The 16981-nt window shown below is 44.3% G+C and overlaps 1 gene segment (V, D, J or C); it reads left to right on the plus strand.

Moving 5' to 3' along the window:
* Positions 1–6386: 6386 nt before the first annotated feature.
* Positions 6387–7214, plus strand: LOC121270146. The segment is given in 2 exon segments: positions 6387–6438; positions 6850–7214. Coding segments are annotated over 2 exon segments (417 nt in total).
* Positions 7215–16981: the final 9767 nt, after the last annotated feature.

Consider the following 16981-nt stretch of genomic DNA (forward strand, 5'->3'; position numbering starts at 1 on the left):
GCCTGAGCGTCAGCCATGATTTTTGTGCTCAAGCCCTGGAGTGAGATTGAACCCAGAACCTTGTGATTCAGTTGGGAGTCTGGTACCGACTGAACGAGGGCTGACAAAATGTACGAAAATATAAAAGGATATATTCCAATTTAAAAGCAATTGTGCTATTTTTCAAAGTTCTTTGCAGCCTTCTAGACTCAAGACTGAGTTCAATAATTATAGATCATGACTTTTGCCTCCATCTTATTCATGTTTTTTTTTGCTGGTTCGTCCTTGTCCCGTTTCTTTCTTTATTCATTCGGATGGCTTCTACAGAACCATACACCTCATTTGGAGAAGTCATAGTTTGTTTAGAATACTTATTACCATTTATTTGGCTTTTTAAAAATATTTGATGTGATATTGGCGTCGATGATAGGACCCATTTGTTGCCCATCCATAATTGCGCTTGAACCGAGTGGTTCCTGAGGCTATTTCGGAGGGCCGTTAAAATCCAACCATATTGCTGTGGGTGTGGAGTCTCATGTAGACCATACCAGGTAAGGATGGAAGATTCCCGTCCCTAAAGGATATTGTTGAACCAACTACTGTTGCTTTCATGGTCACTATCACAAAAGTAGATTTCGTTTCCAGATTTTGTGATTTAAATTTAAATTTCACCACCTCCTTTGTGGAGGGTTTTAAACCCGTGCACGACACCCCTGAGTCGCTCAATGACCAATGCAACAACATAACCACTAGGCTACTGTCTCCGTATTAAATATACCCACTGCCACAAAGCAGGCAATGAGCGTCAAAACGAATAAAATCAAATGGAACCTGTGGGCGGGTCTGCCTGTTCAGGGTTAGTGCCGGTTGTCTCTATAATGCCCAGGAGGTAACAGGGAGGAACTGCGCCCTCTATCGGCATCTCTTAGAATTTTGCACAATCAGAACAAAGAGAAAAATGAAAATTTATCCGTGGCAGAATTCAATGACCAGCTTCCGGCAACATTTTCAGAAAATTGAACTGTGCAACTATGAAGGATATATGGGTGATGTTAAAGAAAAGGGAATTCTATTTTGTTTAGGATCCTTTTCATACATGACTTAATTCAATCTTTAAATTCTGTGCATGACGCTCGTTATTTTCCATTTTCATTCATTTATTTTTCCATCCTTGTCGCTTTTTCTGAATTTTGCACTTGCGATTAATGCACTGATTCGCTTTCCTTTTGTCGCTCACTCATTCTGGCTTGCGTGTTTTCTTCCTTTCCCTGCGTCTCAGTTTCCACCTCTCTTCATTTCTGAACCCCTGTAAATCTTCATATATTTCCTTGGTTTTGCGCTCAACGCCACTCAATCACGCACCCCCACCCCGCCTTCACCTACCACCCCCACCCCCACCCCCACCCCCCTCCACCCCCTACCCATACGGCCCTCGTATTATTATTACCGCGCCACCCACAACGCCGATCGTGGAAACATGGTAGAACGGAGTTCCCACTCTGTGTACGAGCTCTCAGTTCGCTTATTACACAGTGGCTCACGGCGCACAGATAGGTGGCGGTGTCTGTAACCCCAGCGCCTCTCACAGTCAGGATACTGAGTTTGTTGTCTCCCCGATTGAAGCAGTGATCCTCCCATGTTGATCAGTTCCTCGTGTAGCCATCTCTAGATGCTGGGACGCTGATTAGGGAGCTGCCTGCACCAACCAACCGTGTTCACCCCACTGATGATGGTGCAGTTCATGGATACGATTCCCGCTTCACTAACAACCATCCGCAGTGGGCGCTGCATCACCTCATCTTCACAGGTCACTTCAGTGTAGATCAAAATGGATAAGAAGAAACAGACTCTGCAAATCCGGAGCGTGATCAGATCACATGAAATACCGGCAGAAGCAATTGTCCACGGAGATCAGGTTTGAGCCAGGAAATGGATATTATGTTCAGAAGATTTAACAAGGAGTCAAGCACCCGCTTCAGGTCAAACTCAAAGACGTCTTTGTCGAACTAACGAAAAAAGCCGAGCCTTGAGTTTTACCGCTTCAGGATTCACACTAACACCGGTTCACACTGTCTCTGAGCTCATATCTGGCCACCTATAATGACTACTTCACAGTGACATCGGCTCACGCTGTCTCTGAGCTAACATGGAGCCGCTCATATTCAATATTTCTCACTGGTTCACACTGCGCTCTGGTAGTGTGTAACGGTAATTGCATGCTGCAATTGTTCATATGAATTCCAGCCAAGCTGCAGTTCAAATGATAGTTGTGAATGAAAGCAGCTATTCCTGCCTATCTGATATAGGTCTCTTAACCGTGGATGATCTACCCCGCCATTTCATATGAAACGACCAACGCTTCCATTACATTTTTCTCCTGTATTCAGGCTGAAGCTTTATTCTACACTGATCATTCACATTGTGACAAGAGGAATGCCCTGATATTGATCTAAAATCTTATTTTACAGTTTGAGCCAGCATCTTTCCCCATATGGATGCAGTGCGAGCTTTTCCATCGAATATTTACACCATGCCACTGACAACTCATAATAATATATTAGGTTGGACGAGGCAAAATTCCTGCTCATGTTAAAATTATTCGTTGCTCCCACGTTCGTTTCTTAATCACCTTTTCTTCAATGAAGTTACTGAACACGTTTGAGAGTCTGGAATTCGCCCCAACACTGAGTACATATAGACTCTCAGTGCCCTCGAGTGGCGGTGACGTGGTATTGCAAGGCATAGCTGTCCAGTACTTTTTAGCTTTCCAAATTTCAGATTCCTTTCGACAATCTCCAAGCCTAACTTCCACGCACTGTTTTTATTTCCTTTTTATGCTTCATATTTGCATTTTTGCTGTTAGTGTTTGCTGATTAATCGGATTTCCTAATTACACCTTCGCCAGGACTATCATTTCTCTAATAAAAACAGAATAACCTGGGAAAACTCAGCAGGTCTGGCAGCATCGGCGGAGAAGAAAAGAGTTCACGTTTCGAGTCCTCAAGACCCTTCCACAGAACTTTTATCTATCATTTCTGTATTTGCTTGTACCATTCCCACAGCTCTTCTCCTGGGACACCGTCCCCCTTGTCCTTTAACCTCTCCTGCCTTGCACCCTATTGCAGACATGCCGCTTTGTCACTTGGATGCTTTGTCCTTAGCTTGCACTTGTACTTGCCTAAAATCCATTCTATTTGTACCTATATTTTCCAGTTCTGATAAACCGAACCGAACAGAACTTTGACTGTTTCTCTCCCTAAAGCTGCTGTCGGCCCTGCTGAGCGTCTGCAGAATTTTGCATTTACATTTCGGACACTATACAGTTCCTATCGCAATGAGAGAGGCCATGCCGCCAATTCTTTCTCAATAATTCGGCAATGCTTCAACTCCCTCCCTCAATGTGCCCCCAAACATTTCCTTAAACTGGTTAGGTGACTCGTCGGCTTCAATTCCAGCTGTTATTTTATTTCACACATTCGTCACTTTCTGTGTGTAGATCTGAGTCATGGAGATTCTGTCACCTGGCCACTGTTAAGACAGAAGGAGAAGCGGTGATCATCTTCCTAGATTCTATAGACTCTGGAACAGTTCCTACAGATTGACGGGTAGCTAACGTAACCCCACTATTTAAAAAGGGAGGCAGAGAGAAAACAGGGAATTATAGACCAGACAGCCTGACGTCGGTAGTGGGGAAAATTCTAGAGTTCATCATAAAAGATTTAATGGCTGAGCACATTGAAAACAGTGGAAGAATCGGGAAGAGTCAGCATGGATTTATTAAAGGGAAATTATGCTTGACAAATCTATTGCAATTTTTCGAGGATGCAACTAGTAGAGTTGATGAGGGGGAGCCAGTGGATGTGGTTTATTTGGACTTTCAGAAGGCTTTCGACAAAGTCCCATGTAAGAGATTGGCATGTAAAATTAAAGCGCATGGGATTAGGAGTAGTGTATTGAGATGGATAGAAAACTGGTTGGCAGACAGGAAACAATGAGCAGGAATAAACGGGGCTTTTTTCCGAATAGCAAGCAGTGACTAGTCGGGTACCGCAGGGATCGTTGCGGGGACCCCAGTTATTCACAATATCTATTAATGATTTAGATGAGGGTATTAACTGTAATATCTCCAAATTCGCAGATGACACAAAGCTGGGTGGGAGGGTGAGCTTGAGGAGGATGCAGAGATTCTTCAGTGTGATTTGGACAAGCTGAGTGAGTGGGCAAATGCTTGGCAGATGCAGTATAGTGTGAATAAATGTGAAGTTATCCATTTTGGTAACAAAAACAGGAAGGCAGAGTATTATCTGAATGGCTATAAATTGAGAGAGGGGAACGTGCAACGAGACTTGAGTGTCCTTGTACACCAGTCGTTGAAGGTAAGCATTCAGATGCAGCAGGCAGTAAAGAAGGCAAATTGTATGTTGGCCTTCATAGCGAGAGGATTCGAGTATATGAACAGGGATGCCTTGGTGCAATTGTACAGTGCCTTGTTGAGACCACTCCTGGAATATTGTGTGCAGTTTTGGTCTCCTTATCTGAGGAAGGATGTACTTGCTATGGAGGGAGTGCAGCGAATGTTTACCAGACGGATTCCTGGGATGGCAGGACTGACATATGAATAAAGATTGAGTCGATTGGGATTATATTCGTTGAAGTTCATAAGAATGAGGGGGGATCTCATAGAAACCTTTAACATTCTAAAAGGACTAGAAAGGGCAGATGCAGGAATAATGTTCCCAATGGTGGGGGAGTCCAGAACCAAGGGTCACAGTCTGAGGATATGGGGTAGACCATTTAGGACTGAGATGAGGAGAAATTTCTTCACCCAGAGAGTGGTGAGCCTGTGGAATTCGTTATCACAGAAAGTAGTTGAGACCAAAACATTGCATGTTTTCGAGAAGGAGTTAGATATAGCCAGTGGGGCGAAAGTGATCAAAGGGTATGGGGAGAAAGCGGGGAGCAGGCTACCGATTTGGATGATCAGCCATGATCATAATGAATGGTGGAGCAGGCTCGAAGGGCCGAAAGGCCGACTCCTGCTCCTAGTTTCTATGTTTCTATGTTATTACTGCTTCTTGGGACTCAAAGTGATAATAACAGCTCAATCCTCGCACAGAAACTCCCGCCACTACGTACGACAGTGGTTGTTCTTGCCAACGCCAGTTATAATGCAGATCAATTGTGAAGACCAGGACTAAATGATTATTTCGAAAATCTGCCATTTGCTTCTGGTAAATTACAATATCAGCGATAACTGTCTTTAATTGGCGCACATTACACTGATTCCCCGACTTTCTCTGAATTCCTTTCATAAAGTTTACAAGCACTCGCTACCAGATGGCAAGAGGAAGATGTTCTGTTGTTGGTTTGATGGTCGGGACGGATTACAGATCGAGTTTTTATTATTATTTATTTATTTATGGGTCAGCATTCATTTCCCATCCCTAGTTGCCCTTGAGACGATGTTGGTGAGCTGCCTTCTTGAACCGCTGCAGTCCATGTGGTTTAGGTACACCCACTGTGCTGTTAGGAAGGGAGTTCCAGGATTTTGACACAGCGAAAGTGAAGGAACGGAGATATGTTTCCATGTCAGGATGGTGAATGGCTTGGAGAAGAACTTCCAGGCGGTAGTGTTCCCATCTATGAGCTGACCTTGTCCTTCGAGACGGGAAAGATTACGGGTATAGAAGGTGCTGTCAAAGGAGGCTTGACGTGTTTATTTAATTACTTAATTTTCAATTCAGAAATCAATAGCCAATCAATGTCTGTGGTTCAGTTAATTCGCTAATAAATTGCTGTGAACACGTTTATTTTTAATATAAGCCTGCTTTAAATATTTCTAATGATCAACTCATCCAACGTTGCTGAGCAGATACGTTGTCCGCAAACTCCCATCCTGTTAAAATCGATCAAACAGCCAAACCCCTCCCTTTCACCATTTAATTAATTTCAAATGCGGCGTTTCTCTATTGACCGCATTGTTGTATTGAAATTCCTCAGGGCCCACTGGCCGTCTGTATCTCACACTCAGAGAGCAGCTCCTTTAACTGGCTTCCCTGCCAGAACAATATTCACTGTTTTCCATCTCTGTCCCTGCCTCACAGATTGAACCTGATAAAGGGCCAACACTCGGTTTAATCATCGTCCAGTGCCCAGATGTGAGATGAGCAAATTCACTTTGTCCGTTTCTCTCCGCGCCGAAGGATTGGAGATCCCAGGGCTTGTGAGATCATAGGTTTAATTGAAGACAAAGGAGTTTTAAGCTGATTGGATGTCAGCGGATGACGCTGCCAGGAATAAACCAATGAGCAGAACGGCGAATGTTACTCAATCCCTTGCGAATTCTTGACTAAAACAATTTCAGATTCAGCCCCTCCTGCTCAAATCCGCCCGAGCTCTCTGCAAACATGTCTCCTGTTACTTTGTATTTATCCCTCACAGCTGCAGCTCTTTTAACCGGTAGGTTCACAAGTTGCACAACTCTGTGCTTCGCATCTTTACCAAACATTACGTTTACTCGGGCAGTTCTCTCAACACATGGGTAGCAATGGATTGATCCCAGGTGAGGAAATCATCCGTATCCACTTTGCCCTAACACGGGCTTTGACAAACGCTCAGGTTTTTAACTCATAGACGGTTTTCCGTTTGCCCTCCAAATTACAGGAAACGAAGGCGAAATGTCCGTTAAAGGAAGGTTTATTTAATCGGTCCAAACAGCTTCCCGTTACAGCCCCTGAGCTGCGGGAAATCTACATCTGTTTAGCCGCCCTGATTCATTTCTCAGGTTATTGTTCAGGGTAACGGGCCGATTCTGGCGGGGACGTAGTGAAGTGACATTGTATAATTGAATATCTCTCTGGGCTCTTACAGGACGTTGTGGAGGAGACTCCGTTTCACAGACACCGGCCGCAGTCACAGTGAGTGAAGGACACAATGTTCAGTTGCTCTGTAATTTTACAGCTACAACCACCAACCCTAACCTGTTCTGGTACCGTCAGTATCCCAGCGGATCCATGGAGTATCTGCTGCAGAGGAATAAATTCAGCGAGGACACAGGAAGATTCCCGGGAGACCGTTTTTCAGCGGCGTTTGATGATATGAATCGCACGGTCCCTCTGAAAGTGTCTAAAACTGAACTGAGCGACTCCGCGGTGTATTACTGCGCACTGGAACCCACAGAGACACAGAGCGAGGCTGAACCTGTACAAAAACTGCCAGAGAGTCTCTCAACATAACCGTGCAGTAGGCAAACAATATGATCAGGGGTGAGTCTGACCTGATTCATGAATTTCCGATGTCTCGTACTTTTAATTCTATTATATAGTTCATTCGTAATACGTAAATTATTAAAATGTATTCTTGCAGTCAGTTTCTTGATGTCCCAAAGTGCTTCACCGTCACTGTTATAATGCAATTCAGAAAGCTCAGCACCAGTTGGACCCAGCATGATCCTACATACAGTAATGTTTCAATGGCTTACCCGTTCCGGTGACGGTGATTGATGGAAAGATATTGTCCAGGACAATTTCCTTCTCCTTCTTCCAAAGCGGAGCCGGAGGCATCCTGCACAGCCGATTTAAAAGCCGGTCCCTCTGACGGTGCACCATTCCCTAAGGGCTGCATTGGGGTTTATCAGCATTGATCCTGGGCCTCAAGTCTCTGAGAGGGGATTGGAAGCTTGAAGCTCCTGATTCAGAGGCGATAGGGCTAATACCGGAGCCTCATCTGATAAACAATGGTTTCAAATTAGCCCTTATGCTGTTAATTCTAAGACACCTGTATTTTTATGATAGTTAATATATAATGCATATGTGCACATGCAGGTAGGTGAGTGCAAAGTTTTATAGAGGTGATCAGCCTGATGATTCATCGGCAGATTGGCATCGGCCTCTCGGTGTTTCTACCACCTCCTCTCCCTGAACAGGATGTCAGTTTCCATCAGGTTCACCCCAGTAAATGCCCGGACTGTAGTTCCCGACAAACTGCCGGTGTCCTGTTGAGCGGAAAATATCTCTGAACAGACTGGAGACCAAATCCGGGAAACCCCAGGATGTGGTGACTGCTCATCAATACAATCCAGGAAGGAGGACAGGTTGAAATAAAGAAAAGCAACTAAATCATACATTACTGGTCTACGTGGAAATAAGCAGACAATAAATTTAACCCCTGGATTGAAACATTACTCGACAAGACAAAGAAAGACTTTTCCTGATGTCGCGCTTTTCCTGACTCAGGGCGTTCGGAAGCCTTTCCAACTTCAGCAAGTACGTTTCCAGTGAAGTCACTGTTGTGATGTTAGAAACATTATTTCCACAGTGGGCAGCGGAGATGTTTACTTCTCTGCTAGAATGGGTTGTCACTCTGACCCTGGATTAAAGGAATTTGTGGATCCAGGTATTTTCCGGATACTTTGAACTTGTGGCAAATGGCAACCAGAACATTTGGTAACAACATGTCTTTCTCTCACTGTGTTTTTGCCGCATTGAGGAATATTGATCAAAAAATTATGCTGCCCTCCTTATACAGGCTACCTCGTGATAACGGACCACGAAATACAATGGCTTAGCGAGTTCACTCTCTTGATCTCCTGTGTCATTCTCCTCCACATATCATGCAGTAAAATGGCATTGGCAACCATGAACTTGCATTGAATTTGTCCATGATTATGCGTGGTAAAGTACTGTGGTGGTTTAATGTTGCCTTCTGCAGTATGGGTAACCTGGAAACTCTCCTGTTCTTACTGCCTGCCATCAGGCGTATTGAAAGGATTTACAAGGTGATAATTAACCTGCTTGTCCGCGTTATGAACGCACACTCGGTGGCTTACAAGTCTTGAAATGGGACTTGAACCGGGCACTTCTGACCAAGAGGACAGGGACACTGCCTTTGCTCCGGCATACCTCGTTCTGTGCTATGACAGCAGTAATCCACATAAAGGCTCTTGCCCTAAATGCGCAATCGTTTGCGGTGAACTGTCACGACGCCAAGGTATTTCCGCAGCTGTCACCTGTGACAGTGGAGAACTGACAGCTTTGTGAGTTTTGCCAAAGATAACGTCTTTCAGCGCCATCTAGTGGAGTCCTGTCTGTGTAACAGCGATTCTCAATCTATTCTCGAATATTGCTGCATGACATTGCTGGATAATTATTGTCAGATTATTAAGGTCTCTATTCCTTCGATTTCATTATTACCATAACTGCTGTATTTTTCATTGTTTTGCTTTTCCTACCTTTACTAGTGAAAACTAATTCCGAGATTATTTGTCTTAGTTTTCTGACAAGCCTCCGTCATTAACATGGTAAGCGCTAATTTGCACAGATAGATGAAATTCACCTTCATAAATTCATAAATCCAAAACTGATAAAGTTGGATTGTTCCTTTGTAATAATGGAAGGGTTGATACGGCTCTAATAATCAAATAAGGATATTGAATGATGTATATATTTCCATTGAACATTAATCTTTATGTTCTATAATTATAAATATTAAAGTGCTGTGTTATTATGTTAAATTGCACGGATAAAGCGATTTACACTTCTCTTTACTGATTTTAGCTGTGTTGCTTTCATCCTGGAGCCCATGGGCGTGTTGTCTTCTCAGTCCCCATGTCGATTCAGTTATAGTACAGGCTCCAAGCATTTTTGCTTTACCGTGTTTCACTGCACTGTTATACACGGCAGCTTCAGACAGCCGAAACGTGTTAACAGTGAGAGTGGAGGATCCTTTCTCACCGTTCACAGATGCTGCAAACCTTACCCGAACACTTTCATTTCTGAGAGTGGAGACGAGATACTCGGGAGCTTGATTGGAGAATTGCCTGTACCAGAAAACAAAGTCATTTGCAGCGAAAGTGGCAACGTGGTGAAGCGAAATGGTTTGAGCTGCAGTCCTTGGGTAAAATAATACCTGAAATGCCTCCGAGTGACAAGAAATGGCTGCCAAAGCAAACAAAAAAAATTGACATAACAGTTTATAAAAGGAGAATCAAATAAAGTGCTTGTGGATATAGGAATAATAAACTTATCGATCTCTATCTATCTCTATCTATCTATCTCTCTCCATGCTTATTTTTCTTTCTTTCGCATATGGATCTTTCTAGATATATGAGAATCAGAACTCTTTTTCTGCCCATCCCTTTATTTGATGTGTTGTAGAACCAAACAGAGAACATTTTATTTAAAATATTTCGATATTCTATGTCTGCAGTAACAGCGAGAGGATGTTGCAACTTCATCCAGACTGAAGCTTCAAAAAGGAAAGAGTAAAATTTCTGAATATCAGCGGAGTTTCAAAAGTTCCTGGTTTGAGGAAAGAGGGTGAAACACGACAACAAACAAGGTATTGTACAGCCGGATCCGCTCTTTGTCTCATTGTGTCCCCATCGCATAATAATGCAATCCGGTGTCCTGGGCCGCGGTGCCATCTATAGAAATGGTATTGGAATTCTTTGCTCGGTCAACGGACAGTGTGTAGCGTCCTCTGTTCATATTCCTCTGGTATATGGATCCGATAAAGGCAGGAGCCCCTGTTAGTGCTTGTCTTAACCAGGCTACGGTACGGCTTGTACGGAAAGCCGACAGTCCAGTTCAACCCGTTCCCGTTCCCGAGACATCATCTGCTCAGGGTGGGAGCGCTGATCCTCACACTGAGCGGCTGCGAAAAAAAGAAAAATCATTCACAAACTGCACGGTATTAAGAGTTTGGTGAAACAAGGCGTCTGATCAGATACCTAAACTCACGCTGGTTCCGATTTCCTTCTCAAAAGGACATTAGCGTTTGGTTATACAGCAATCGACAATGGCTTCATGATCATCATTAGACTTTCAATGGCAGATTTTTTTTACTAATTTCAAATTCTACCATCTGCTATGGTGGGATTGTGAACCCAGGTTTCGAGCGAACTACTCTCGATCGCTGGAGTACTAGTCCAGGGGAAGTGCCACTACGTCATCGCCACCCCTCACACATTGCCTTTTGATGCTGTTTCGGTGCCAGTATGTAATATTGAACAACGCCTCCCCATCTCTCCCGACAGTTCCCGGCAGCCTTTGACCGCGGCCTGTTCACAGGGTTTATTTTGATCAGAGTGTGTTGCTGGGTCAGAGAATGTTTATGCACAATGAGCAGCTTTCACAAGGTAGTGACTGTGATCTTTAACACAAACCCAAAGTACAGAGTTCCCCCACTGACCATTGAGCTTCAGAATGTTTCCTTAATGCTGGAATGTCTTCTGTTCCCATTAACAATCCCGAGATTGCTGGTTATAATTAATAGGCCAGGATTTCATTCCCCTCACCCCGGTCTCTAAAAGTGCAGTCATTCCTCTATCAGGACACTGACTGGACGGCAGCTCGGGGTGTTTGTATTCAGTGTCAGACAGCTCACCGCCGACGGATCTCACAGGCTAATGGAGGCACAAAGGAAGTGAGGTGAGAACATCCTGAGACATGGCAGCAAATTATTGAGAGTGGGGATTAGAACGGGTGTGTTCATGTCTGATTCTGTGATGGATCTGTTGGTTCGGTCGGATTCTACAGTTTAAAGCAAACTGGAAACAGTTTCGTGACAGTTTCATTCGAGGTTCATTTGGTTTCCTAGCGGTTTGTGTTTGAGCGACTGACAGTCGTATCTGCATCTGCGGAGATGCCATATAACCTGCAACTGGCAGCAGCTAGAATCTATAGTTAAAATAAATTTTTGTAGAGTGAGTGAGAGAGCGCAGTAATACACGGCAGCGTCAGACAGCTGCAGAACCGAGATGGTTAAACTGGTGAATTTATTCGAGGTCTGGAGCTTTACAAAGAATAGGCTTTAAACAAAATCTGATTTATCTTCACCACTACCCGAGTATTTCGCCAATATTAACTCAGGCTGTGAGTCTGGGTGTCGCCGGTACCAGAACAAATAGTAGATGCTCATTGTGGTATCATAGGTACAGCTTAAAGTTACCGCTTCTCCTTCTGTCTTAACATCTGAGGGACAGCGGCTAAGTGACAGAATCTCCATGACTCAGATCTGAAAAGCATGTGGAAACAGAGAAAGGTCAGACTGACGGCTGTTTAAATTAACGTTTCAACCATGTTGTTAAAATCAGAGAAAATATGAAACGTGTCTAGTCTGTCAGAAATGCTCCCCACACAACCCAGATGCTGAGTAGCTGCATTGTCGCTGTCCGCTCTGTAAAAGGAGAGTTGGATATTTGAAGATACCTGTTCTAAATGCCACCTTCAAAAATCTGCTGTCGTGTTTCAGGATGTTCTCACCTCACTTTTGTATGTCCCCAGTGGTGTTGTGAGACCGGTAGATGATGAGTTTACGGTCAGTGAACGGAAACATCCCGGGCCGAGAGACAGTCAGTGTTCTTACAGGGTGAAATGGTTTCGCAGTTAGTCACGCGGGACATGAGACTGAAACCTTTGGTTAGTTGTTGTGTTCGGAAACATGGGATTGCAAATTGGGTTGTTTATTCTGGCGTCAATTCTTCAGTTCGAGTTCCAGTAGCCTAACCATCAGGGCACAGGTAACTGTGATTCCAGTGAGATTTCCCTCCTCAATCAATAAAATAGTGAACTAACAATCATTCCGCATTTTTCCAGAGTGGTTTTTGCATCCGCCATATTAAAGGGGTGTTACCTGCTTTTGCTAAACATGAAACTAGGTAAACATAAATAATAAACTCGTGCTGCAATTTAATCAGCGTTACCATAACTGTCCTTTTCTATGGCCTACATTTAAATTTCTGTTTAAATTAGTTTTGCTCAATTCTCTCATTCTTTATGTTCGTGATGATTAATCTAAACATCCATAATAAACAGTTTGGATTTGCGATGAAAGAGAATTTGGAGTGCGGCACACCATTTTTTTTTAGCAATTTGCCTCTCATGGGTTTGAAGTGGCTGGGAACAGAGCGCTGGTTGAAAGTAAAATACTGCGGATGCTGGAACTCTGAAATAAAACAGACAATGCTGGCAAATCTCAGCATCTGGGCGGTGGGGGGCGGGGGGATGGGGTGGGGGGAACAAGTTTAACATTTCGAGTCCGTATGACTCTTTATCAGGGCTATGTTTCCCTCTCCACAGAAGCTGCCAGACCTGCTGAGTTTTTCCAGGTATTTTTGTTTTTGCTTTGGATTTCCAGCATCCGCAGTGTTTTGCTTTTATCTGAGACATGTTCAGGCGCCTGTGATCAGGTTGTAAGAGGTTAAGCGTTTAATCACCGACCTATGTGACAGTTCCTATTTCTAGGATGTGCAGTTTGAGCTGTCCTGGCTTAATATTCAGAACAGAAGCAAAGGTTTTATATCATTAAACTACAGACTGTAACAAGGAAGGTGAAAGGATTATGGATGAAAAAATGAAGAAAAGCAACGAGATGGAATGAGCAGGGAAAATACATCGAAAGGCAGGAGGACAGTTAAGCTTCCACAGGTGCATCTGTAAAGTTTATTTTCATTATAAATGTGAGCTGTTGATACAATTTTACAAGTGGACCTCACCTGTTCTTGTTGGGGGTTGTGTTTCATTGCAGTTTAAATAAACCCCTGTTAATCTTACGGTGACGGCTGAATTATTGCTTCTGTTTTAATACTGCCTCTAACTGGAACTCTCGGCGTGAGTTTTTGTACAGTATCCGCTATATCACTGCAGCATTGTGGGCTCCATGACACTGAAATACATGGCGGTGTCGGAGAACAGGGCTTTGATAATCATTAACTCAGTAATTTCGGCAGCTTTCCTAAACGTCGAAGAGAATCTCTCTGTAAAGTCTGGGTTCGCTTTGCTATCGCTCCATAGGGATAAAACACAAACTGTGGAGGCTGCCCGGGCTGGTGACTGTACCAGAACAGATAAGGCCTGGGGCCGCTGGTTTTCAACGTGCACTTTATGGTGACATTTCCTTCCTTTTTAACCGTCATTTCAGGTACTGACTACTCCACTGAATCTTTATGACTCCATTCTGACATAGATAATGACAATATTTATCGTACATTATCATAACAAGCGCTTTGCTATTAACGATGTTTGAGATATGGCAGCCAGGGGCAGAATGAATTTTTACTGGGAAGCATATACTTACTGAGAGGTGATATAATGAGTGGCCTGAGATAGTTCCACGTGATGCTCCCTGGGCCTGTAACTTTGCAGTCTGTGAAATCCTATGCCAGGGTAGAAATAGAGATCGCCCTCCCACTGTCCATCCAACCAATGTCAAACTGGAAAAAGCGGCAACAATGTCTACTTTAAACAGGGCAGGCAAGGCAGGTCAGAGCGAGAACAGCAAAAGGAAGCGGCGGGCGGGGCTACTGCAGGCAGCGTTGTCACACGTAGGATTTATCTACAAGGAACTGAATCACACCTCCGAAAATTATATAACTTTCCCTCTCTGTAAGAACGGTAGTTTGATCTTTATTCCATATTGCCGGCCAGCAGGCTTGCAAAAGCAGTGTCCGAGTTAGCAAATTATTCAATAGTAAGCAAAAGCTTCACCAATGACAAAAAGTACCTGGAAACACTTAGCAGGTCTGGTAGCATCTGCGGAGAGCAACACAGTTAACGTTTCGAGTCCGTATGACTCTTCAACAGATCTAAGTAAAAATAGAAAAGAGGTGAAATATAAGCTGGTTTAAGGCGGGACGGGGCGGGGCGGGGCGGGGGGGAGGGGGGACGGGTAGAGCTGGATAAGGGCCAGTGATAGGTGGAGACAGCCAAAAGATGTCATGGACAAAAGGACAAAGAGGGGTTGAAAGTGGTGATATTATCTAAGGAATGTGCAAATTAAGGGTAGTAAGCAGGACAAGCAAGCAGGACAGATAGCCCTAGTGGGGGCGGAGTGTGGTGAAGGGAAGGGATCGAAATAGGCTATAAGGTAGAGATAAAACAATGGATGGAAATACATTTAAAAAAACGAAAATAGGTGGGAAAAGAAAAATCTACATAAATTATTGGAAAAAAGGGGCTATCGGAAAGGGGGTGGGAATGGAGAACAGAGTTCATGATGTAAAATTGTTGAACTCAATATTCAGTCTGGAAGGCTGTGAAGTGCCTAGTTGGAAGATGAGATGCTGTTCCTCCAGTTTGCGTTGGGAAGGGACTGACAAGGGGAGAGAGAATCCAGTCCCTTCCCACCTACATCCATGATTCCTCTGACACCCTACATCATATCAAAAATTTCCAGTTCTCTGAACCTAACTGCCTCCTCTTCACTATGGACGTCCAATCCTTCTACACCTCCACTCTCCACTGGTATGGCCTGATGGCTCTCCACTTCTTCCTCGAACAGAGGCCCGAACAATCACCATCCACCACTACTCTCCTCTCTCTGGCTGAACTTGTTCTCTCACTGAACAATTTCTACTTAAACTCTTCTCACTTTCTCCACATAAAAGGTGTGACTGTGGGTACCCGCATGGGCCCCAGTTATGCCTGTCTCTTTATGGGGTATGTGAAACATTCTTTGTTCCAGTCCTACACCGGCCCCCTCCTACAACTCTTTCTCCAGTACACCAATGATTGCTTCAGTGCTCGCTTCTGGACCTGGAAAAATGTATTAATTTTGCTTCCAATTTCCGCCCCTCCATCATTTTCACATGGTCCATCTCTGACACTTCCATTCCCTTCCTTGACCTTTCTGTCTCAATTTCTGGTGATAGACTGTCCACCAATATTCATTACAAGCCTACAGAATCCCACAGCCACCTCGAGTACAGCTCCTCACACCCTTCTTCCTGTAAGGACTCCATCCCATTCTCTCAGTTCCTTTGCCTCCGTCACATCTGTTCTGATGATGCCTCTTTCAAAAACAGTTCCTCTGACATGTCTTCCTTCTTCCTTAACTGAGTTTGTCCACCCACGGTAGTTGACAGGGCCCTCAACCGTGTCCAGCCCATCTCCTGGGCATCTGCCCTCACACCTTCTTCTCCCTCCCAGAACCATGTTAGGGCCCCCCTTGCGCTCACTTATCACCACACCAGCCTCCACATTCAAAGGATCATCCTCTGCCATTTCCGCCAACTCCAGCATGATGCCACCACCAAACACATCTTCTCTACACCCACCTCCACGTCGGCATTCCGCAGGGATCGTTCCCTCTGGGACACCCTGGTCCACTCCTCCATCACCCCCTACACCTCAACTTCTTCCCACGGCATCTTCCCATACAACCGCTGAAGGTGCTACACCTGCCCATTTACCTCCCTTCTCCTCGCCGTCCAAGGGTCCAAACATTCCTTCTCCTTTCAAGTGAAGTAGCATTTCACTTGCACTTCCCTCAATTTAGCCTACTGCATTCGTTGCTCCCAATGTGGTTTCCTCTACATTGGAGAGACCAAACGCAAACTGGGTGACTACTTTGTGAACACCTTTGGTCTGTCCGCAAGCATGACCCAGACCTCCCTGTCGCTTGCCATTTCAACACTCCACCCTGTTCTCACGCCCACATGTCCGTCCTTGGACTGCTGCATTGTTCCAGTGAAGCTCAACACAAACTGGAGGAACAGCACCTCATCTTCCGACTAGGCACTTTACAGCCTTCTGGGCTGAATATTGAGTTCAACAATTTTATATCATGAACTCTGCTCCATCCCCATCACCTTTCCGATCCCCCCTTTTTTACCAATAATTTACGTAGATTTTTCTTTTCCCACCTATTTTCGTTATTTTTAAATGTATTGCCATCCATTGTTTTATCTCTACCTGTTTTCAATCTCTTCCCTTCACCCCACTCCACCCCCACTAGAGCTATCTGTACCTTGCTTGTCCTGCTTACGACCCTTAATTTGCACATTCCTTAGGTAACATCACCACCTTCAACACCTCTTTGTCTTTTTGTCTATGACATCTTTTGGCTATCCCCACATATCACTGGCCCTCTATCCAGCTCTACCTGTCACCCCCCCACCCCCACCCCGCCCCTTAAACCAGCTTATATTTCACCTCTTTTCTATTTTTACTTAGTTCTGTTGAAAAGTCATACGGACTTGAAACGTTAACTGTGTTCCTCCCCG

The sequence above is a fragment of the Carcharodon carcharias genome, chromosome 27 (genome assembly GCF_017639515.1).
Source record: "Carcharodon carcharias isolate sCarCar2 chromosome 27, sCarCar2.pri, whole genome shotgun sequence".
Lineage (NCBI taxonomy): Eukaryota > Metazoa > Chordata > Chondrichthyes > Lamniformes > Lamnidae > Carcharodon > Carcharodon carcharias.